Here is a 24,256-nt window from a genome sequence, read left to right on the forward strand (position 1 = left end):
AGTAAGTAGGTGAAGTCCTTCTTCCTAGATTACACAACCATTAGTTGAAAGAAACATTACAGTTTACCGGACTCCCTCATGCTGACCAAATTAAATATATCAGAAGCCTCAAATTCAATCATAGACAATTTTGCAATATATAATTCCAGATAAACTTACATTTTAAGTGCTGAAATTAAATATAATACAGCGATATCTTGGCTCTCGTGTGGCTTAGCAGACATAACAAGCAGCTGAAATACAGACTCCTCTGTGACCCAATAGACCTAGTTCATTCCCTGTTTTGTCCACCTGTTTACAATCCTTCACTGTAGTTCCAGTCACATATGCTTCAAGCCGGGAAGAAACTCTGTGATGTGACCTGTTGGGGGAACAATAGAAAAGCAGGCAGGCAGGCAGCTGCAAGGTCTGGTAGGCTATATCAGGACTTTGGTTCATTGGAATGAATGCTGTGTTATGACTCTCTGGCTGTCCTCCCTGTTTTTCTCACCAAAGCTGTAGCCTCCTCTCACCTGCTGGTTCATGTGGGTCACTCAAGTATTTTGTAGCTGTTAATGTAGACATAGCGTATGAATTTTTAATTATTTTTGGTCCATTGGGTCTGCATCTCCTACTATAGCTGTGTGTCACTTGGGGTTTGTGTGTGTCATGGAACTACGTATGTGTGCGTGCGCGCGCACGCGGGTAAAACCTTTTCCAACTGACAAACAGGTAGGCGGCATCAACTGAAACTTCCTGTTAAACTTTATATTAAACTTTATTTTATTTTATGCATTAGATGTGATTCTAACGTGTACTAATGATTGTAACTAGTCATCTGCCATATCAGTTCTGTTTTGTGTAAATCCTGCCAATATTTGAGATCGCTAACCACAGTTTTTAATTAAATTACATTTAGAGAAATTGACTTCGTTGTAAAGCTAGCTTAATTGTCAATTCTATCCGTTTTCTTCTTTCTGTCAGCTAAGCAGACACACACACACACACACACACACACACCGTCAGCTGACGTTTTTGTTATATTTGTATATATTTTACCGGATATGGAGATGTTTTTGAGTCAATTTTGAGCTGATAGTTCAATTCATACCAGTCTAGCTATATAAACCTAGTCTAGATGATGTTGTTGCTATGGTAACACTCTGGCGCTGCATGTTATGTAAGTTATTTATATCGTAATTAGACTTCAATGTGGCTCAACATTGATCATGTTCTATGTTTATAATTGTTACAGTAAGGAAATATGGGTCCTTGATTACTATTCTGTATGTGTTTAATTATAATGGATTATTTATTGACAGTATCGTTCAGAATAGCAACATGACTGTAGCTTATGTCATGATGCTATTCATAGTCATGGTTACTATGTGATTTATGCTGCTGTGTCTATATGTATATGAAACTGAACTTCACTGTGTCCAATAGCTGTTATTTATCTTGTAACTGTAACTTGCCAAGTAAAAAAAGAAGAAAAAAACGATTTCCAACGGACAGAGAGGGGAGCCAAACACACACACACACACACACACATCGCCAGCTGATGTTTTTGTGACATTGTATATATTTTATCAGATCAACACAAAGACCGCAGACGCGGTGCTGTCTCCTGCCTCTTAATTGAAAAGAGCACAACACTGCATGTAGGCGTGACTCTGCCTGGTTATACACATGCTGATGTTGCTGGTACACTCCACTTGAGGTTTCCCACACTTTACTTTCGATTGTACTGACGCATTTCGGACAGACTCTCGGGTCACCGGGTACAGTACATTCCGCAGCCAAAGGGGCGGTGGGTGGGACAACAGTTTCCTGGCAGTCGAGGAACAAGCAGCAAAAAACTACCACGATTAATTTTAGAGGAACAGCGTTTGTTAACGGAGAACGTGAGTAACTTTGGCTATCTTAACTTTGTTGCCCTTCAAGTTGTGCCGTTTTCTATTATTTGGTGCACGAACATGGACCTGAACGTGTTTAACGATTGAACCCGAATGAAACTCGACCATTATCAAAGTGTTAGTAATTCCGGGTCTTTTAATAGCCGAATAGTCTATTGGATGTAGTTTTGCGGGTTAAATGGATGTTTCTTGGCTGAAAGTGAACATGTGGCCTGAATCTAGCTAACTAACATTAGCTAAACATCGGTATTCTCGGACAAACTCGTTGAAATGTACGTGCTTTTGAATTGTTATCAAAGCCGTAGCCAAATGCTTCTTTTAACCCTTGCACTAGTGGTAGTTTCAGTGGAGGAAACGTATAAAATATGGACAATGAATATAAGATATTGTTTTAATTAAGTTTGTCCGCTGTTATCAATTATGATATCTACCGGAAGTCAGCATCATCACGTGAGCCCCCTTGACGTCAGAGCACATCGCACAGTGGGCTTCTCCCTCGGCGTCTCGATAATACCAACCATCATAATCATCTAGATAGTGCTTATTTTAATTTTCCCTTCAGATCCGTTCTTATGACTTCTTTTCACTCTTTACTCTGCAGAGCTGTGCCAATAACTCAACACTTCAGTCGGGCCCAGCTTCTCATTTAAACCAGAGATGGTCACCGAGAAGACAAACACTCCCATGCAGGAGGGACCCTCTCCACCCTTTCTCCCTGGGCAAGCAGCGTTTCCTCCCTCATTTGATATGAACATGCCAGGCTCAAACATGTTCGGTGGCCAAGCAGCGTTTCCTCCCTCATATGATATGAACATGCCAGGCTCAAACATGCTCGGTGGCCCTGCTGGGGGTCTCCCCTTCCCTCCACCGACTGCATTTGGACCAGGTGCAGCTGGAGCTTTTGGAATGGGCATGAACCCTCAGGGCGGCTCTGGATACTGCACCAACCCTTCCTCTTCGCCTTATTCACCACCTGGCCAGGGCTTTAATGTTAACGTCAACGGTTAGTATTTCTAACAGTGTGGAATTTCATGTGGAATTAGATTGGTTGTGTTACGTAACCCATTTGATGTTTCTGATTGACATGATTGTTACCCACTGCACCTGCAAACTATACATATTTATTTTAGTCTAAAACAAAATGTGCAATATATTGCATTTATTACTACATAGTTGAACAGGCCGTATATACTGTGCATAATCACCTACTATATGTTTATAAAGTAACATGTTTACTGTTTACAGTTCACAGAAGCGGTTTCACCTGTACATAGACATTTCTTGTATTTCTTTCTGAAGAGTGTCGTGTTGTGTTGTGTGTGTGAATACATTGAGAGCCATTAAACCTGAGTCAAATTCCTTGTATGCGTAAACAAACCTGGCCAATAAAGATAATTCTAAATGTGATTGTTGCCACTTCAGATGATGGTTACCACCACAGCGAGGAGGATCCGCCAGCCTTTGATGACAATCAAGACTTTGGGTATGGATTAGACGACAAGAGCATAAGAAGAGCCTTTATTCGAAAGGTAAGGGGACAGTGTGGTTGAAGAAAAGTTCAAATTAATGTCTGGGTGTATGAGACCATTTTAGCCTCTAGTGCAAATCAATGAACAGTACTGCTTTTTGGCATAATTTGATTTTAATTATTTTTTTCATCAATGCAAGAAGGCTCCTTTACCTTAAGTATTTAATATGTTGGATTTGTCAATAAAGACATATCAGACAATTTAATGTATTGATATTGCATTATGTGATAGAGGACTCTATCCATATTGCCCACATTGACACAGACCACTGTATATGTATATATATATACACACACACAATTTAATAATAATAATAGGTATAAAACAAAATATTTAGATTTTTAAAATGGGCATCTGGATGCATGTTTGCAATCAAAAACACATGTAGTGATAAACCATCATGAGATAGATGTGGAACCTTGTTTTAATTCAAATATAGGCACAAGAGCAAAAATGTTAAAAAATATATAGTTAATGTGTAAGTTTTGAAATATCCCTTAAAATTTCTTCCATTAACACCAAATTGCTTGGCTCATTTCCTACCTTTCCATTGAAGTTAATTGAAATCAGGTTTTTAATACAACCCACTGACTAATAAGTAAGATCTCAAACCTATTTTGTGTTGGTTATCAACATGTAAAAAATAGTAGAGTAGACATTCCTTGTCAGAAATAGCATCTGTACCTGCTGTCTAACAATTTGCTGTTCCCTCCAGGTGTTCTTGGTGCTGACTGCTCAGCTGTTGGTGACATTCGCTTTTGTGGCGGTTTTCACCTTTGTGGAAGAAATCAAGGCATTTGTCCTTGTGAACACCTGGACCTACTTTGTGTCCTACGGTGTCTTCATTGTGTCCGTTTGTGTGATCAGCTGCTGTGGAAGTGTTCGCCGAAGACATCCTTGGAACCTGATTGCATTAGTAAGCCTGCTCTCAGACTTTGTTTTTGTTATTTTTTCTAAATGGAAAATAAAGAGGGGATGAGTTACTGATCAGGAAGAACTGTGTTATTTGATCTGGACTATTGAATCATCATTGTGTAAGCCTTCTAATCAATGTTGTCTTTGAAAAAATTCAAACTTTTCACTTTTGTTATTCTTTGTCTTATGTGTAAAGGCTTAGGTATTAACTTGGATAAACAAAAATATATTGTGACATGGTCAAGTTAGAAAAGACTTGTTACTCGCTGAAAAGCTGTCATTTTTGATTTATGTCATTTTCAGCCTAAAATGATGATACTAGACTTAAGTATTCTTAAAGGTTTAGACAAAATTTAGATTTGTAAATTATTGTTTTCATTTTTGATTTATTCTACACAGCTGCTCTCCACTCAAACATGTGCTGCAGTGTTGATGTATTTTGTGTTTCTTGTTTTCAGTCCATCCTGACACTCAGTATGTCCTACATGGTGGGGATGATCGCCAGCTACCATGAAACTGAAACAGTAGTCATGGCAGTGGGCATCACAGCTGTTGTGTGCTTCACAGTGGTCATCTTCTCCCTCCAGGTTTGTAGTTTTCAATCCCTGCTATCATGTACGTATGTCATGTACATCAATCATACTCTGATACCTTAATGTCCTCCTCCCACAGACCAAGTACGACTTCACCTCCTGCTATGGTGTGCTTTTTGTCTGTTTAATTGTCCTGATCATCTTTGGCATCCTCTGCATCTTCATCCGCAACCAGATTCTGCACATTGTGTATTCTGCACTGGGAGCGTTGCTCTTCACCTGTGTAAGTCTTTAGACAAACAGTTTTCTTCCAGCTTTACTCTATTTGATGATGATGCAGTAGTCATTAGTGTTGTCATTGTTAAAAGTAATTCAGTCCCCTGTGCATGAAAATAGGTGGAGGGTGAAGTTTCCAGTCAGGTCTGATTTGACATAACTTACTGGGATGATGTATTTTGGCAACATTTTCACCTTTTGAAAATTATACTAATGGGTTTGGTTTTAATTAAAGGCAAAGATTTCTGATTGAAAACGCAATTTATGAAATGATGATGACTGTTGGCACTGTGTTGTAACATTAATGCTAACTCAAGGTCAAAGTTTAAAACTGAAAAGCCAAAAAGTTGTACACCAGTAAAACCTGCAACATAACTCCAGCTACTAATTGCATTAACTGGCCTGTAAATTTCAGTTTAAAAAAAAAAATTCATAGCAACTTTGGAAGAATTATGATGCTTTGGTAATTTGTATTTCAAAATTGTGCCTTAAAGGTACTCTGTGGTGTTTTTAATTTTTTTTTTTTATCCAAGTTAAAGTTTATTTGTACTTAAAGTACTTTACAGATTTAAAAAAAAGGAACATAGAGAAGAGCCGAGGTTAGCATTGTCCTAATTTTTGTTGTAACGTTGTGGTGATTTGTTTTTATATACATTTCAGATTAGAACTGTAAATATACTCTATATTTGTTTTCACACACATACCCGAAACATACTTTGGGAAGCAATATTGATACCAAATTTTATTAAAATCACAATTTTAGATATTTCCTAAACAGAGTTGCCAGTTGCTACAGCACAACTCACAGCATTAAAAAAGTACTTTTAAAACATACAGCAGCAATGTGTTTTTGAGGAAACAGTGTCAGATAATGAAACCTGGACAAACAAAACCAGAATTTGGGTGAACCAGTCCTTTAAGCCAAGAACACAACATATGATTAATAGCCTGATTGTGACTTCTACATCTTTTGTGAGGAAAATGTTTCACATGTTTAAAAAAAAAAGAAAGAAAAATGTTTGATCAGTTCTGAATTTCTATGTTACAGTTCTTGGCGGTGGACACGCAGCTGCTGCTTGGCAACAAGGAACTGGCCCTGAGTCCAGAAGAATACATCTTTGCCGCTCTTAATCTGTACACAGATATCATCAACATCTTCCTCTACATTCTTGCTATTGTTGGAAAAGCAAGGGGGAGCTGAGCAGGAGGAGCTACTTATAAAAATAATGACAGAAAATTGCTTTTGAAGTTTATATATGGAATTGAGATTTTCCACAATTATCTTCTACATAGTCAAGTAGTTGCAGTGATCATGTAGTTGTTTTCTTTATTCCTCACCCAGTGTATATGTTCTTTTTTATGATAATTTCAATAGAGTGTCTATGTTGTAATTTTTGGGTTTATTATTAAACTTTAATAAGGTATACATTATGACCTGTAGTATAAAACTTTATTTATACTTTATGCCACACAGAGTTACTAAACAGTATAAACATTTGACAAAACAATCCCAACTCAAGGTCCACCTGATATAATTTTATGGGTCTTTAATCAGTTTCACATAGTCTTCATCAGCAGGAGTTTGCTCAGTTCCCATGGAGATGAATCTGTTGACATCAAAGCACAGTAGCTGAAAACCCCTGGAAAAAAGCTAGTAAGTGGACTTTGAGTTTTGATTGTCTTGTCAAGATACCAAAAATAACCTTTCATGCTTATTTTCTAAACATGATCTCAATTTTTTGTATGGAGAGAGAATCCTGACATGGTCACATGATCCCATCAGAGAATTCTGTTCTACTGGTGATTTGATATGATATGATTCTGTCCGTGTCCAAAAAGTTTTGGGTGTTTGTGGCTCAGCTGTGAAGCTGGGAGCTGCAGAATGGACCTGGAGAAAACTGTTGATGCCTTGCTGTCAAAAAATGAACAACTGGAGCAGGAAAATGATCAGTTGAAGTCAATGCTAAGCGTAGTCAAGGAAAACATAGACCTGAGAGCCAAGGTGCTGCGCCTCAACAATGATTCTCTGGAGGACTTAACAGGTATTGTAAGAGTTTATCTCTGCCACTAGATGGCAGCCAGGATGCAGTTCATGTCAGTGTTGTGGCAAAGAAAGAGGATATAACTTAAAACAGGAACTAGAATTGGGTGTAAAAACATTTCGTGCATCTTTGGTCTTGTGATAACCTGTTTCTGTTGCACACAGTAAGCATGTAAGCATGTACAAGCATAGGCAATTTCATGGTTTCAAATATAAACATCTTGTATCTAATGGATGCAAGTTTATTATCAGCTGCTGACAACACTGGCCTAAGCTGTTTCCTAGCAACAGAATTACAAAGAAATTGTCTTTACAGTATGTTATTACCACTACTTGTCATGTATGTTAGTGATAATAACCCTTATTTATAAAGCACTTTTCAAAAGTTAGAGTGCTTCACACAAAGTAGCAAATTAAAATCAGATCATAAAATATATCTACTCAAATATTTATTATATTTGATATTATATATATATATATATATATATATATATATATATATATATATATATATATAATTTGTTTGCTCAGTCCCAGGAAGAAAACCATCCAGTCTCTGGCAAAACACCATTGATGAGAGACAGTTCAGAAAAGACCTGCAACAAACCAAATCTAACCATGAACACCGAACCTCATCCCCCATCGACTTCAAGTCCTTTATTCAAAGCTCAGTGCACACAGATGCAAGTGAGAAAGCAGAGTTTCACAGTTGTAAGACTGAAGTTCCTGTTGTGGTCAAGGGTGAGTCACGATTGACATGCAAAATTTGAGAGCAGTAACAGCGCTGTTAACAAAAAATAAATTTATTTTTTATTTGTTTTAATGGTTTCTTTCAGGTCCAGAAAGGCTGCTGGGAGAGATTTCCTATCAATTAGATAGGAGAATTCTGTCCTATGTCTTCCAGGGCCATAGGAGGCTTTATGGGTTCACTCTGCTCAATATACCAGCCAAAATTATAGAGGTTAGAAATCTCTCATTGATGGGAAGATTTATATTTATTTATCAAAAACCTGTTTGTGGAAAGTCAATGAAAAACATGTTCCCTTTTGGCCTTACAGTCCAAAGATAAGAGATCAAATCTGAACAAAGTTTCAATCACATCTTATCCCATTCTCAGTAAATTTAGAAAAACTGCAACATTCCACTTATATGACTCAGAAGGAAATCTCAAGCCTTTCGTTCTCTCTTCCAGGTAAGCACACACCCACTGACGGGGAAAGTGGATGAAGGCTATCAGCTTCATCTAACTCAGAGGCACTCTGACCTTATGGAGTGGCTGAACCAGTTTGGGTATAAAACAGCACTTCACCCTTCATTCACTGAGTTTGTTGTCAACAACTATGGGATCCTGAAAGAGAGGCCTGGTGAATACAGTAACCAGGGAGTGGACTGCAATAATCCAGACTTTCTGAGGAGTGTGATCATAAAGACAGCACCGGGAAAACTCCAGAAGGATCTGCTGCTTGTGCTCATCTGCCTCTGCAAAATGGCTGAGAGGGATAAAAAGCCTCTTCTTCTCTGGTAGACATGACTGTATCCAAACACACACCAAATCTGGCAAGATTACACCATACACAAATTGGAAATAAACACTAATAGATGATACGATGTGATATATTTTGTGTGGGTTTGATATTGTGCATACAGAAAAAAGCCTGCATATATTTGCTTATTCATATACAAGTATGCAAAGTGGAACTTTATTGGAGTCATAAAGCATTTAAGGTCATACAAACTGATTTCATATGCAAACAGAAAGGGCCTGTTACTGTTGTAGCTGCTGGAGGTGTATTGTATTGTATTTGTATTTGTTTTTAACATAAATGATGCACTGTACCAGATTTAGCTTCAAGCTAATTTTCATCTGCAGTCCCGTACGATTAAAGCATATAACAGCACAACTACAAATAGTACAAAGCAAAAAACACACAGAACACATTATACAAAATACAAAGCTACACACAATAGCACATCACATACACCCACAATGTCAACTAGAAATTAATAGTGTAAACTTGTCAAATTAAAAGAAAGATTATTTGCGTTAATGAGAAGACCATAGATGAAATTTAGATTCAGTGGTTACAGAGCTCAGTGGTTTTTAGTAGATTTGGTTTTGAATTTATAGAGCTAGTTTGAACTACTTTATATACAGTTTGCTAGTTTAGTCCAGTGGTTCCCAATTTAGGGGTCAGGCCGCTCCAAAGGGTCACCAGATAAATCTGAGAGGATGTGAGATGATTAATGGGAGAAAAAAAAACAACATTCTGATACACAAATCTGTTTTCAGTTCTTGTACTTCTCTAATCTTAGATTTTTGGTGAAATATTGTATCATTTGAACATTTATTGAAATGAAACCATGTGAGAAGTTTAGAGGGAAAAATCACTATTTGGTTGAGCTGTTAATAACTCATAATCTGAAATGTGACCTGACTACACACTGCTTTTTGTAAGATAACAGAGGCCGAAAAGGCTGGAAACCACTGGTTTCATCGTTAATAATGTGTTGTATTTTGAAAGCTTGTTATATTATCCATTATGTCAAATCTGCATCTGAAAAGTAACTAAAGCTGTCAAATAAATGTAGTGGTAGAAAGAAAGTAGAAAGTACAGTATTGATACATTACATTACAATACAGTATTATGGAATAGAAGTATAAAGTAGCATCAAATGGAAATACTCAAGTTAAGGTACAAGTACCTCAAAACTGTACTTAAGTACAGTACTTGAGTAAATGTACTTAGTTACTTTCCACCACTGGAAACTAGGCTATTATGGACCTTTATTTAGAAAAAATGCTGTTCTAATTGATTAGTAATGAGTCTAAAGTTGGAGTAATATCAAAGCTATAATCAGGAGTTTGTTATGGGCCTTCCCATTCTCTCACTACAATATTTAAACTGAAATTATTGTAAACTCATTAATTAATTCTGAAGGAACATTGTTAAGTTCAGGCTACACATGCTGGACTATTGCCTGCTCCACAGTGTACTTTCTGCAGTTTCTGTAAGGGATTTCTTAATATCAGAAAATGCCTGTAGATTAATACTTGTCATGTGGGATAAAATGTTCTTGGCAAGCACGCAGAAGATAATTATTACAAAACAGAACCAAAAAATATGTACGTCATTTGCAACTATGGTAATGAAGTATAGGTTAGCCGCACAATAAATTGTCCAGTAATTTTAATTAATCAATTAATCAATACCAAAAGTATAGGAATGGGTATAACACGTGTCTTTTTAAATAATGTGGCTCGATTTTTATGCATATTGCCCTCTTGTGTTAATTTGGTAAAAAGGTTCCTATAAGTAATATTCAGGTGGGAAATTATGAATCATCATCTTACTAGCCAACAGCCTCAGGTAAGGTCACATGACAGGAGGACTCGAAACCATGACAACGCCATTAGGGCGTGGCTTAATAATACTACTAAGATATATCTATGAGAACAGCGTGGGTTAATGTTAATTGAAGTATTTCACTTATCCGGCTACAGGAAACTGTGGGTTTGAACATGTGACAGCCTTAAAGATAAGAGCAACGGTTGGAAATGCTTTAGTAGGGAGTTGCTGCATAGGTTCATGAGTCCGTCTGCTCCCGGTCTCCTGCCAAGGTAAGAACCAGCTGGGCTGCCACTTTAGCTGAGTGTTAAGCTAGCTGACGAAAACGGACAGGTGACAGTTTTGACTTCTGATAACTGAAATGTACGTAGACTATGTAATGCATGTATAAAGTATGAGAACTTAATAATTGGTGTGTGCATCGTACAGCAACGTAATGTCGTCGTGTACATCAGACTTCCTTACGATTTCCAAGTCTGTCTTGAGTCGTTTATGGAGTGAAAATTGTTAGCTTAGCATACCTGCATACGGGCGGTGACAGTGTCGTTGGTGAAACTCACTCAACTTACCTGTATGAGTATCAGCTGAGCAAACAGAAACTCACAAAAAGCTCGCATCGCAAGACTATTCTAAGACTACTTGACGGTTGAAGTGACGTTATCTAGTTTTGAATGAGGCGCATGCATGTATAATCGGGGTGGTGGGGTTTGCACCTTCCCTATATTGAGTCAGAGACCAAAGTCTACAGTAGAGTAAACCTTTGTGTGCAACATGTTAACGTTAAAGGGCAAATCCACCCAAAATCAACAAGAGTTTACATTATGAATAGTGATTTAGGACTGTAAAATCCATCCAGACAAACACTGACAGCAGTCTCAGTGCTGAAAATCAATATATCAGGTCTACAATTTATGTCATCGTGTGATACATTTTGTATATATAATATTTTAGAAATGTTTAAATGAAAATTCAGCTGTATAACAGTGTGAAGATTGTTTATGGAATAATCTGGGGTGGGTTTTTAGATGATTGATGGGAGAGGAAAGAAGAAAAAATAAAGTTCTGATACACAAATCTGTTTTCAGTTTTTGGACTTTTTCTCTGATCTTTAATTTTCAGTGTAATATTGGATCATTTGAACATTTATTGAAATTAAACCATGTGAGAAGTTTAAAGGGAAAATTTGCTATTTGGTGGAGCTATTAATAACTCATAGGCATCTGAAATGTGACCCTGACTACACACTGCTTTTTGTAAGTTGTCAAAAAGCGGTGTGTAGTACTTTTGTAAATGTACTTAGTTACTTTCCACCACTGGAAACTAGGCTATAATGGACCTTCATTTAGAAAAAATGCTGTTCTAATTGATTAGTAATGGGTCTAAAGTTGGAGTAATATCAATTTAAAACTTAAAGTAATATCACTCGGGGGACTAAAGCTATAATCAGGAGTTTGTTATGGGCCTTCCCATTCTCTCACTACAATATTTAAACTGAAATTATTGTAAACTCATTAATTCATTCTGCAGGAACATTGTTAAGTTCAGGCTACACATGCTGGACTATTGCCTGCTCCACAATGTACTTTTTGCAGTATTATTATCATGTAAGGGATTTCTTAATATCAGAAAATGCCTGTAGGTTAATACTTGTCATCTGGAATTAAATGTTCTTTGCAAGCATGCAGAAGATGACATTTATTTACAAAACAGAAACAAAAAACACGAACGTCATTTGCAGCTATGGTAATGTAGTATAGGTTACCCGCACAATAAATTGTCTAGTAACTTTAAATAATCAAGCAATCGATACAAAAAGTATAGGGATGGGTTGTTTTTTTTTTTTTTGGATGATATTGCTCAATCTTCATCCATATTGCCTTCTGGTGTTTAATTTCGTAAAAAGGATCCAATGAGTGATATTCAGGTGGGAAATTATGAGTCAGAGTACATCTTACTAGCCAACAGCCTCAGGTAAGGTCAGGTGTCAAACGAGCTCGAAATCATGACAATGCCATTAGGGTGCAGCTTAATAATGCCACTAAGATGGGTCTAAACAGAAACTCATAGAAAGCTCGCATCGCAAGACTGTTGTAAGACTACTTGACGGTTGAAGTGATATTATCTTGTTTTGAATTGGGTGTATTCATGTATGATTGGGGTGGTGGGGTTTGTACCTTCCCTATGTTGATTTAAATAAACAAAAACAAAAAACATCCCTATTTTGAAAAAAAAACAAAAAAATTTCCCTATTTTTTTAAAACAAAAAACAAACAAACAAAAAAGGCTTCACAATTTTGAAAAAAACAACACTTCCCTATTTTGAAAAACAAACAAATCTTCCCTATTTTGATAAGCAAACAAACAATCAAATAAACAAACAAATAAAAACATCCCTATTTTGAGTAAGTGTGCAAAGTCTGCAGTGGGCATGAACCTTTGAATGTGAGACGTTAACGGTAAAGGGCAAATCCACATTAAATCAACAAGAGTTTACATTATGAAAAGTGATATAGGAGTGTAAAATCCATCCGGACAAACACTGACAGCACTCTCAGTGCTGAAAATCAATATATCAGGTCTAGAATTTATGTCATTGTGTGATTATATTTGAGAAATGTATGTATGGAATAATTTGGGGTGGGTTTTTACTTAATCCCCCCCTTTGACATTAGACTGTATATCTGTAAATACATATAAAGGTGTGGCGATCTTGTTCATTGTAGTCTCACATTGCCAGTGGTTAGCAACACTGTGCAGATGGTGACAGCTGGATTAGGCTGTTTACACCATGTTTTTCTCTTTGCGTCTTCTAAAAGTGATCGTGATGCATTGCATAAGAGTGCAGTAAGCTATTCTGATCTCATCTGACTGCATCTGACTCTATTCCAGTCATGTCAGTACATCTTTCAGTTGCCTCGTGTCTTCCAATAAATTAATAACAATTCAGTAAATTTTTATCTGGGTCAATGACAAATAAGCCTTTTTAAAAATGTTTTTTTTTTTTAATAAAACGTTAAAAATGTACAGAATACATTTATTTGATGTTGGAAGAGTGTGTTTAAACAAGTCTTAATGGTTGCACAACATTTACAGGGTTTTAGTTCAGTTTTAGACTATATTTGCAATTTCACCAGACGAAAAATGTCAGGTGGTGCAACCAAAAGTTTTTTGAAAAAAAAAAACACACTTCCTTCTTTTTTTTTTTTTTTTAAGTAATTTTTTTTTAGCAAGTATACCTGAGAGTGTCTACTCTGCCTAAAACATTACTGTTTTGTAGTTGAGCTGGGCATTAAAAGTAACTTATGGATTCTTTATTGTAAGGGGCGGGTATTTTGGTTTTCCAACATCCAACTTTAGATTTAAATGTATTACCTTTCTTTCCTTTTTTTATATTACATTACATTTTTCATTTAGCAGACGCTTTTATCCAAAGCGACATACATATGAGATTGATACAACACAAGCAAGGATCTAGTCAGGAGACAACAACACCAGTAAGTGCCATAAAGCTTAAGTTTGAGCCCAATAGGACGTAGATGCCAACAGGCAGTGCAGCAAGGCAATGATTAGAGTACATAGAGTGCATAGAAGCATGTTTTTTTGTTTCTTGTTTTTTGTCTCCCTACAGTTCATCAAGTGCAGAGGTGTTCGTGAAAAAGCTTGGTCTTTAGTCTTTTCTTAAAGATTGAGAGGGACTCTGCAGATCCACCACCGGGGAACTACTGAGGAGAAGAGTCTAGCTTGTGACTTAGGGCCCTGTTGTGGTACCAGGCGCCTTTTGTTGGTAGAGCATGGTGGGTGGGAGGAGCGTAGACCTGAATGAGGGAGTTCACGTAGGCAGGAGCTATTTTATCTGCCACGTTCTGGATCATCTGCAGAGGTTTAAGTGTACATGCAGGGAGGCCTGCCAGTAAGGAGTTGCAGTAGTTGTGATATTACGAGAGCCTATATCAGGAGTTACCAGGAGTTGTGCTGCATGCTCAGGCAGGTGGGGTCTGATCTTCCTGATGATATACAGGGCGAATCAACACGATCAAGCGACCGAGGCCACATGAATCTTAAAGGTTAGTTGGTCATCAATCATGACTACCAAGTTTCAGGCAGACTTTGTGGGCATGAGTTGGGTTGATTTGAGCTGGATGCTGATGTTTTGTTGTATGGAAGGACTGGCTGGCATGACAAGAAGCTCGGTCTTAGAGAGGCTAAGCTGAAGGTGGCGTTCTTTCATCCATGCTGATATATCGGCAAGGCATGAAGAGATACTAGCGGGGACTGTGTGGTCTTCCAGTGGGAATGACAGGAAGAGCTGTATGAATGCTGTTGCGCCACCCTGACATTTCAGATATGCAGATTTCCGGACAAAAATGTTTTTAATATTCCAAACAATTTAAGAACAATTAAACTATTAAACTTTATTTATTTGAAATATATGTTATATTAATTCATATTTTAAATTACATATTTAATACATTTCATATAGTGTTAACTTGCTCGGACGGTTGTGCCACCTGACATTTTGAGGGTTTGAGATGGAAAAACGTAAAATATATATAATTTATATGATAAACTGGAAATATGTTCAAATTAAATAGGTTTCATAGAATAAAATGATGCTTATTATGAATCATTTAAAATTATTTAAAACCAAAGTAGTGCCCTCAGACACAAAAATCTGCATGTCACGTCATTGACCCATCTATGTATTTATTTGTTAAATGTTTTTTATTAAGTCAGGAAAGCAACATTTAAGTCAAGCCTGATTTAGCCATATACATAAAAGTCTCTTCCCAGTACCAGTCTCTTCCACACAGTGAGGCAAGCAGCTTATTAATTAAACAATTAACTGTTATGGGATCGGTACTTGGTATCGGCCGATAACCAAAGCCCAGGTATCAGTATTGGGACTGAAAAAGTTGGACCGGTGCAGCCCTAACTATTATCACTGTTAAAATATGATGTAATTATTTTTTTATATTTCAGGTGCTAATTGGGCAGAATCAGAAACAGAAGAGTGTGGTTGGATCATAAAGACAGCACAGAGAAAACCTGCTGCTTGTGCTCATCTGCCTCTACAACATGGCTGAGAAGGATAGAAAGCCTCTTCTTCTCTGGTAGACATGACCGTATCCAAACACACATCAAATCTGGCAAGATTACACCATACACAAATTGGAAATAAACACTAATAAAAGATATGATGTGATATATTTTGTGTGGGTATGATTTTATGCATACAGGAAAAAGCCTGCATACATTTGCTTATTCATATACAAGTAGGTTAACTGGACAGCCAATTTTATTGAAGTCATAAAGCATTCAAGGTCACTCAAACTGATTTTATATGCAAACAGAAAGGGTCTGGAATAAGACATCTAACATGACATGTTATTTTAACCAATATTTAGTCCAAACTGGGGCATTATAGCTTCAGTCAGTACAAGAAATAATCAATTATGGTAAGCCCACTGATGTCTGCTTGTTAAGCATATGGGATGTACTGTATGGCCCACATCATGGATCATAAGATACAGCATCATGAGTGAGTTTGTTATGGACCTAGCCAGATTGAATTGTTATTTAGTATCACTAGACTATTAAAAGACAAGGTTACTTAATGGTTTAAGTGACGTTATCTTCTTTTGAATGGGGCACATGCATATATAATCAGGGTGGTGGGGTTTGCAACCTCCCTATTTTGAGTCAGAGCCCAGTGTCTGCAATCAGGGTGAATCTTTGAATGTGACATGTTAACATGAAAGGGCAAATCCACGTTAAATCAACAAGAGTTTACATTATGAAAAGTGATTTAGGACTGTAAAATTCATCCAGACAAACACTGACAGCACTCTCAGTGCTGAAAATCAATATATCAGGTCTAGAATTTATGTCATCGTGTGACATATTTTGTAGGTATTATATTTGAGAAATGTTTCAATAAAAATTCAGCTGTATGACAGTTTGAAGATTATTTATGGATTAATTTGGGGTGGGTTTTTACTTAATCCAGTTCTTTTAAACCAAGACTTTTCTGTTTGCTGCTGCCTTTTTTAAATCAAATTTGAGGCTTTTGATTAATATCTTATGCTGCACAATAACTTAACTCTCCTGTTTCATGTCTTATTCTATTTTAGCCTATTTTTATTTCCAAATTACACTTTTTAATTGCGTTAAAATGTCTTTTTATATTGGCTTGTGTTGCTTTTACATTCTGTCTTGATGCCTTTATGTTTTAGGCTATGTAAAGCAAATTGCCTTGTTGAAATGTGCTATACAAATAAACTTGCCTTGCCTTAAAACGCCCATTGACATTAGACTATACAGCTAATCTCTAAATACACATAAAGGTGTGGTGATCTTGTTCATTGTAGTCTCACATCACCAGAGGTTAGCAACACTGTGCAGATGGTGACAGCTGGATTAGGGTGTTTACGTCATGTTTTTCTCTTTGCCTCTTTTAAAAGTGATCATGATGCATTGCATAAGCGTGCAGTAAGCTAGTCTGATCTCCCCTCTGTATCTGACTGTATTCCAGTTATGTCAGTACATCTTTCAATTGCTTCATATTTTCCACAACTGCATGTGTGGTCATGAAGAAAAAGGGGAGCAAGTTACTCTTGAGAGCCCAGATTGTAAATGTATATATGGATTGTAAGAATAGAGCCACATCATAACACTGATTTCCTTCTCCTGTCTTAGTGTCCAGTGGAGCCTATGATGGAGCGCACAGGAATGCGGCTAGAACGGAAAGTCCTGCATTTTGTTTAGATAAGGGGAAGAGCATGGCCCTGCGCGAGTCTCCATTTCCTAATTGCTTTGTCGCAGGCATCCATGCTGTGGGATGGGCATTGATTCTGCCTTGTTTCTTCTTTCTTGATCGTCTTATTGCGGTGTGCAAGTCCACCACCCTGGAGCAAACCCAGCGACTGGAGCAGGAATGCTACCTCTACCCCCTAAAGGTCTTCTTTGGCTCCATCATCTTCTTCATTCTTTTTCTTGCTACAGCCCCCTTGGCCTTCCTAGGCTTTCTGCTCTGGGCACCACTTCAGGCCTGCCGCAGACCCTTCTGCTACCACCGAGAGACACTATCCCCACCAGAGAGGGAGATGCACAGGGGTTTTGAGCTGGAAGGAAAGGCATCATTTGGCTTTGCATCAGCCAACCTATGTCTTTTGCCCGACAGCCTGGCTCGCTTCAATAACCTTGGACAGACACAGCACAGGGCGACTGCTATTGGCCAGTGCATTGTGCAAGGTGTGGTTCGACCCCATATTCGCATATTTGTTGACTCCCCCAGCAGCTGTGGTACTCTCAGTCCCTCTAACAGCATACTCCCGACAGGTAACTCATCTACATATGGGGCCACAGATAGACAGGCGCAGCCCCTAAGTCACCATTCAGAGAGAGACTCAGCTGAAGGACATGGTCCAATCCCAAGTACCAATAGTCATGTGGTTTGTGTGCCCTGTGATGATACAAAAGAGCCCTCTACAGAATCACCGTCCACCCTCAACTCCAATCCGAACCAGCAGGGCCAAATGAGCCACCGAAGTGCTCCCCGAGCTTTGCTCTCCCAGGGTCTCCGCCAGCAAGACGACATACCCTGGGAAGTGTCGTCGTTGTTTCCAGCCAATGTTGACATACTGTGCCTAGAGGAGGTGTTTGATAAGAGGGCTGCACAGAAACTCGTCAATGCACTAAGACCTGTGTATGGACACATACTTTATGATGTTGGTGTGTACGCCTGCCAGCCACCATGCAGCTGTTCCTCTTTCAAGTTCTTCAACAGTGGCCTGTTCCTTGCTAGCCGGTTCCCAGTGCTAGAAGCCCAGTACCACTGCTTTCCAAATGGCCGAGGGGAAGACGCACTGGCTGCCAAGGGCCTCCTTTCTGTTAAGGTGCCTTGTTTTATATCATGTATAAAGCACTTGTCCTTTTTGTGTTGCAGAAATCATATAATTAGTCATTGTTACGTAATACTATTAACACTTATAATATAATATAATATAATATAATATAATTATTTTTTTTATATTTCAGGTGCTAATTGGGCAGAATCAGAAACAGAAGAATGTGGTTGGCTACTTTAACTGTACACACCTTCATGCACCAGAGGGCAAGTTATAATCCTTTTCTGATATCTTCTGTTCAGATTAACTCAAAATTTGGCAGTTTCCTTTAAGGAATCAAACATAAGCCAGGTCTGTGATAGCTAGTCTGTGTCGTCTTAAAACAGGTGAAGGGGAAATTCGCTGTGAGCAGTTGAACATGGTAACCAAGTGGATTGGCGATTTTCAAGCTGCCAACAGACTACCTGATGAGGATGTTGTTTTTGATGTGCTCTGTGGAGATTTCAACTTTGACAACTGCTCACCTGGTGTGTGTTTATCTCATATAATTTTCTTTTTTTCCCCTGTTAATATTTTCATGAAAGCAATTTCACTAAAAGTTTCTATAGTGTGTATAGAAACACCGGTTTTCTTGTTTTTTCCAGATGACTCTCTAGAACAGAATCACTGTCTGTTTCAGGAGTACAGAGACCCTTGCAGGGCAGGGCCTGGAAAAGAGAAACCCTGGGTCACTGGTGCGTACCATTTCAACCCATTAAACTACAGTACATACTACATACTTGTCTGACAAAACATCATGTTTTTCTTAATGCCTCTTCTAAAAGGTACTCTGCTGAAGCAGCCTACATTGTATGACGATGATGTAAACAGACCAGAACATCTCCAAAGGTACACCCTCTTCCGATTTTGTTAAGCCATTTTCCCTCTGAAAACAACTAAGGTGATATCAAAGGAACTACTCAGTTTGCTCACTAACACTGATTTTTCTTTTCTATGTGTCTGTGTAGAACTTTGGAGAGAGAGGAGCTGAGAAAGCATTATATCTCCCCTCCTGTTCGCAAAGACGGCTCCTCATTTGTTTACCCTGATGCTGGCCAGCCATGGATTGGACGACGGATCGACTATATCTTGTTCCGTGAAAGCTCCATTTCAAAACACTGTCGAACAGTACGTGGCTCCACTTGTGTTTACTTTTTCCTCTCCCCAATTCTCTCCTGTCTTCTCCAATGCCACTTGTCTGCTTGAAGTAATAGGTGCTTTGTGATGCCACAAATAATTCAAGTGCCATTAATTTCATGTATGTCATTTGCATGATAGAGCAATTTCTCACATTAAGTTATTCCCTGTTAAAAAGTCATAAAGCATCATGAAAACCACACTCTCTCTCCTTGTCTCCTCATAGGAAATTGAAGAGGTGTCGTTCATAACCCAGCTGGCTTGCCTTACGGACCATGTCCCTGTGGGCTTGAAACTGAATGTAATGATGGAAAGTGGCCGTACTGATGAATGAGGACTAATGTGAACGAGGTGTTGTGTTCAGACAAAGGGAACAAAATGTAAAAAGATGCACATTGCTCTACAGGCACAACAATGATTTGTTTACATGTTTTAATTTGTGATTTCAATGACAATGCACAGACCAGAATAACTCAGGTAGCATTAATATGGACTTATTGATATTTCATAATGTATACAATTTTATACATTGAGGCTTTTTAAGGCCAGGGGTAGTGATTTTGTATGACAATATATTTTTGGAATTTTTCATTCTGAATTTTTCCTATAGAAATAAACAGAATGAGTTCTGTATAATGTCTCTTGTTTAATTTGCCATAAATTATAAGGTTGCCTGCTGATACAGTGATACACACTTGGCATGCAGAAAATGTATACATATTATATGTATTATATGTATACATACATATAATGTATATGTATAAATTGTATATAATTATACTTCAAGGACAAGAAAGACAGTTCACAAAGCAGAATGAACAAGCATAACTAGAAAACTTTAGCCTTGTTTCAGACCCCTAACTTTTGGCCCATATCTATTTTTTCAGCAATTCAAAGAAATGAATAATGAGGTGCAGTGAAACAGTAGCAGAGTCATGTTATCAGGTTAAGAAAACTTGAGGTATATGAAATATCCTGAGGTTTTATTATTACCTGTTATAAAACATGCAAAAAATATTCCTAAAACTGATTGAGGTTTTGTTTTACAGATTTAAAACAACATCACCAGGCAAAAGAAAACATCTGAATCACAATTAAGCAATGTTATAACCCAAGATGGGGAAATATACAGTTTATTGAATAATATCTAGAATATCCACCTGTCAAAGCTTGAGGCATACAGATCGTGTATAAAGGCTTGAGGTCAATACCCCTTTTTCGGTCAGTAGAGGGTGCGCTTCAAGTATTTCAGGTAAGGCCCAACAACCAACGAAGAAGTCGTACGAACTAATCAAAATGCAGGGACTGGAGTCGCTTCCTGTTTTTAGCCCTTCATACACTCGTGGATGGCATTGACTGGGATATTGTGGTATTGTTTAGGTTACAATCATGAGTATTCTTAATCGCTTTAAACCACTAGTATCACCGGTATGTAAAAGAGTATTAGTGGAACAAACGGGTGTTTTCAGAAGAGTCTGTTCGGTCCCTAAAGCTGAGTGTCACAGCTTGTGTTTGTCTCGGTATTATAGAGCAGATTTAGCCTCATGTCAAGTATCTACTTATTACCTTGACAGTAAAAGATGGTATTCAGAACTGCATAGTGAAAGTAGCAATTCAAAGAAGAGAAGTGGCGTCAATGAAGAGGAAACAACTGAAAAGGAGAGTGACGTCAGTACCCACCTGAACCAAAGTGAGTAGGTATTCATGTTCAGAGCTGAAATGATTAGTCGATTAATAGATTGACTCACTCATTGATTAGTCAATGCCAAAGAATGGATGGTTCCAACTTGTTTTTTGTGAGGATACGTACCTTTTCCTTGTCTTACATCATAGGAAATTAAAATAAGGGTGAAAAAATAATCAACTAATTGATTAGTCAATTGACAGGAAATTGATCTACTACCGACTTTGTTAATTGATGAAGTTTTTTTTTTAAAGAAAAAAAGTACATTTTCTGATATCAGCTTTGCTGTTTTTCCTCATCATTTATGCTAATAAACTGAACATCTTTAGGATTAGGACTGTTGGTTAGACGAAACCAGATATCTGAAGGAAAGGCAAGTTTATTTGTATGGCATCTTTCAACAACAAGGCAATTCAAAGTGCTTTACATAGAACATAAAGGGCATTAAGACAGAATATAAAAGCAACACAAGTAAAGACATTTAAAAACAATTTTTAAAAAGTGCTAAAAAGGAATAAGACAGATAAAACAGGAGAATAAAAGTTACAGTGCAGTGTAAAATAATAACCAATCATCTTTGGCTTTGAGATACTGATGGACATTTTCACTGTTTTCTGACATTATATTTACAAAGCAAACTGAGAAATATTCAGCAGATTACTTGATAATGAAAATAATTGTTGGTTGCAGCCCTAAATTTTGACTATTTGGAAGACAAAACTACCAATTTGAAGACATCTGCTTGGGCTCTGGAAAATTGTTAGAGCTGCAACTGACAATTGTTTTCATTAATGATTAATCCAGCAGTTTGTTGCTTTGAATAGTGCAAGGCCAAATGTTTCTGCTTCCTTCTTTTCTGCAGGATCCTCTGAGACTTTCACTCTGGATGTGCTGGTGTCTCTGCTGCATCAGGAAAATGCAGTGGACATCTGTGTGATTAAAGTACCAGAGCAGATCAAATATACAGAGTACTTTGTTGTTGTCAGCGGTGTATCGCCAAGACATCTCCGCGCAATGGCTCTTTATGCCATCAAAGTGGTAATTGATCTTCATTTTCTCTGTGTCAGACTGATGTTTACAGCTGCAAAATGTGTTGTTGTTTTTAAAACTTATACAAAGGATGCTTTTCTTCCAGTACAAATTTCTGAAGACGAATCATGATCCACATGTCAAGATTGAAGGAAAGGATGCAGAGGACTGGATGTGCATTGACTTTGGTATGTAAAGTTTTTAGATCCTGTCCAATTTAGACAGCTGGTGATGTAAACAGGTGTTTATTTTTTGTGATGAATTATTTATTGAAATAAAACAAAACTAGATCACCAAGCATATAGGGAACTCCACTTAGGGAACAGGAATGAAAAAAGGGGCAGTTATTTCTGGGCTGATAGTGACTCAAACAAATATAGTACAGATTCACATACAGAGAGGTACTGATAAACATGGGCATTCAGCTACAATATACTGTATAGTAAGTTAATTTTATATTATTCCATATCAATATATCAAAAACTCCCTGTACATTAGGAATCAAATCTATCTATCCCACAGATATGACCCATTACTTCCCTTGAGGTGTAACATCTACACACAAAAAGCCCCAAATAAAATAAAAACAATGAGTCAATGTAAACGTACAAATAAACAAAACACCCCGACACAAGCAGAAGACAACCACAAAAACGACAAAGATAACACACAATATATGCTAATTAAAGATATACACATATAAAAATACACATACATGTACGTGGCCCATAGTACTAAATAGACTAAATAGAAAGGGTTACGTAAGACGAAATGAGATCAAGGCAAGGCTAATGGTTAGGTTTAGTTAATCTCCTGGATTATTTCAATAGCTTTAGAGCAGTTGATCACAGTATCAACTGTGGCTCCATTGATTCTGGCAGTGGACCTTTCAAGTAGACAAACATTGGTAAAAATGGTAAGCCAGGTTCTCTTTATAATAATAGTGGGTTAAAACCAATTTTGTTATAATGGTTTTCTTAGCAGCTGTTGAGGCAGCTAATATTATTCGTTTCTCCTGAAAAGATAACAAAATGTTTGGGTTATACCCAGTAAGATAAAGAGCAGGACAGCTGGGACTTTATCAATGACAGTTCCAGCAATCTTACTGATATATTCCCAAAAAGGTTTAAAAGTAGAGCAATACCAGAACATATGTAAGTAGTCTCCTCTATGAGAGCCAGAACATTTGGTACACAAGTCACTGTCAACCAGTTTTAATCTAAATCTGCACTCCAGCGTAAAGTAAAATTTGTGCACAAACTTTGAGTGAATTATCTGATGAGTGAGATTTTTACATGTGGAAAAAACTGCGTTCCAGACTATTGGCCAATTCTAATCAAGGTTTAAACTGAAAACTGAACTTTTGCTTAACTTTTTCTTACTGGGAGTGGTATGGTGTCACAAAAGGAATGTTTGTTATAAACCGAAGCTACCAGTTTAGTACCAGTTTAAAGGATGTTGGGGTAGGAGCGCATCCCAAGGTACTCCATGTGTTTTAAGTGCTGTCTGAAGCTGAAATTAGTGTTTATTATTACAGTTAGGAGTGTCTCTCTGTCTTTGTCTCAGGGAATATGGTGGTTCACTTCATGCTGCCAGAGACCAGAGAACTGTATGAACTGGAGAAACTGTGGACTCTCCGCTCCTTTGATGAACAGCTGAAGAGCATCCCTGCCGAGATGCTACCAGAAGACTTCATATATGATCGTGAAGTCACAAAAGACTAGTCATCTAAGTAGTACTTCACCACCAGACTTGTAACTATGGAGGCTTGTCATTTTTGGAAGCATCCCTTTTATGTCCTTGTGCGTAGAACCACAGCCACCTTCAGTTACCTTTGGTAAAACCCAACAACACATTTTTGTTGGGGATTGAATGACTTAATTGGATGGGGGAAATAAAAAATCCAGATTTCATTACTTGGATTTCTTTTCATGTCTTATATAAAAGCTACACTCTCAGGATCACTGACCCATCATATAAATAA

At 37.6% G+C, this 24,256-nt stretch overlaps 4 protein-coding genes across 8 annotated transcripts; all 4 read left to right on the forward strand.

Moving 5' to 3' along the window:
• Window positions 1-1,638: 1,638 nt before the first annotated feature.
• On the forward strand, window positions 1,639-6,579 carry grinab (glutamate receptor, ionotropic, N-methyl D-aspartate-associated protein 1b (glutamate binding)). 2 transcript variants are annotated; one of them, XM_042425191.1, is made up of 7 exons: window positions 1,639-1,883; window positions 2,497-2,898; window positions 3,318-3,424; window positions 4,140-4,340; window positions 4,798-4,926; window positions 5,012-5,155; window positions 6,197-6,579. In XM_042425191.1, the coding sequence occupies exons 2-7, from the start codon at window positions 2,553-2,555 to the stop codon at window positions 6,347-6,349; spliced, it is 1,080 nt and encodes a 359-aa protein (XP_042281125.1). In that variant the 5' UTR covers window positions 1,639-1,883; window positions 2,497-2,552; the 3' UTR covers window positions 6,350-6,579. The 2 variants fall into 2 exon arrangements, with proteins under 2 accessions (XP_042281125.1, XP_042281126.1); XM_042425192.1 differs by lacking the exon at window positions 1,639-1,883 and adding an exon at window positions 1,991-2,012.
• Window positions 6,580-6,682: 103 nt separating this feature from the next.
• Window positions 6,683-8,794, forward strand: LOC121906361 (speriolin-like protein). Its single transcript, XM_042425193.1, has 5 exons — window positions 6,683-6,802; window positions 6,988-7,190; window positions 7,721-7,930; window positions 8,026-8,150; window positions 8,382-8,794. Exons 2-5 carry the CDS (start codon window positions 7,031-7,033, stop codon window positions 8,712-8,714), a joined length of 828 nt encoding a protein of 275 aa, XP_042281127.1. The 5' UTR covers window positions 6,683-6,802; window positions 6,988-7,030; the 3' UTR covers window positions 8,715-8,794.
• Window positions 8,795-10,591: 1,797 nt separating this feature from the next.
• smpd5 (sphingomyelin phosphodiesterase 5) lies at window positions 10,592-20,156 on the forward strand. Of its 4 annotated transcripts, XM_042425050.1 has the most exons (10): window positions 10,592-10,808; window positions 15,517-15,647; window positions 17,233-17,787; window positions 17,875-18,431; window positions 18,574-18,649; window positions 18,770-18,910; window positions 19,028-19,117; window positions 19,208-19,271; window positions 19,391-19,550; window positions 19,786-20,156. In XM_042425050.1, the coding sequence occupies exons 3-10, from the start codon at window positions 17,316-17,318 to the stop codon at window positions 19,891-19,893; spliced, it is 1,668 nt and encodes a 555-aa protein (XP_042280984.1). In that variant the 5' UTR covers window positions 10,592-10,808; window positions 15,517-15,647; window positions 17,233-17,315; the 3' UTR covers window positions 19,894-20,156. The 4 variants fall into 4 exon arrangements, with proteins under 4 accessions (XP_042280984.1, XP_042280981.1, XP_042280983.1 ...); XM_042425047.1 differs by having other exon boundaries at window positions 10,593-10,808; window positions 17,233-18,431; XM_042425048.1 differs by lacking the exon at window positions 10,592-10,808 and adding an exon at window positions 10,821-10,899 and having other exon boundaries at window positions 17,233-18,431.
• A 699-nt stretch (window positions 20,157-20,855) lies between these two features.
• malsu1 (mitochondrial assembly of ribosomal large subunit 1) lies at window positions 20,856-24,185 on the forward strand. Its single transcript, XM_042425053.1, has 4 exons — window positions 20,856-21,249; window positions 22,106-22,281; window positions 22,379-22,460; window positions 23,839-24,185. Exons 1-4 carry the CDS (start codon window positions 20,949-20,951, stop codon window positions 23,994-23,996), a joined length of 717 nt encoding a protein of 238 aa, XP_042280987.1. The 5' UTR covers window positions 20,856-20,948; the 3' UTR covers window positions 23,997-24,185.
• The last annotated feature ends 71 nt before the right edge of the window (window positions 24,186-24,256 follow it).

Source organism: Thunnus maccoyii, chromosome 10 (assembly GCF_910596095.1).
Source record: "Thunnus maccoyii chromosome 10, fThuMac1.1, whole genome shotgun sequence".
NCBI classification, from domain to species: Eukaryota; Metazoa; Chordata; class Actinopteri; order Scombriformes; family Scombridae; genus Thunnus; species Thunnus maccoyii.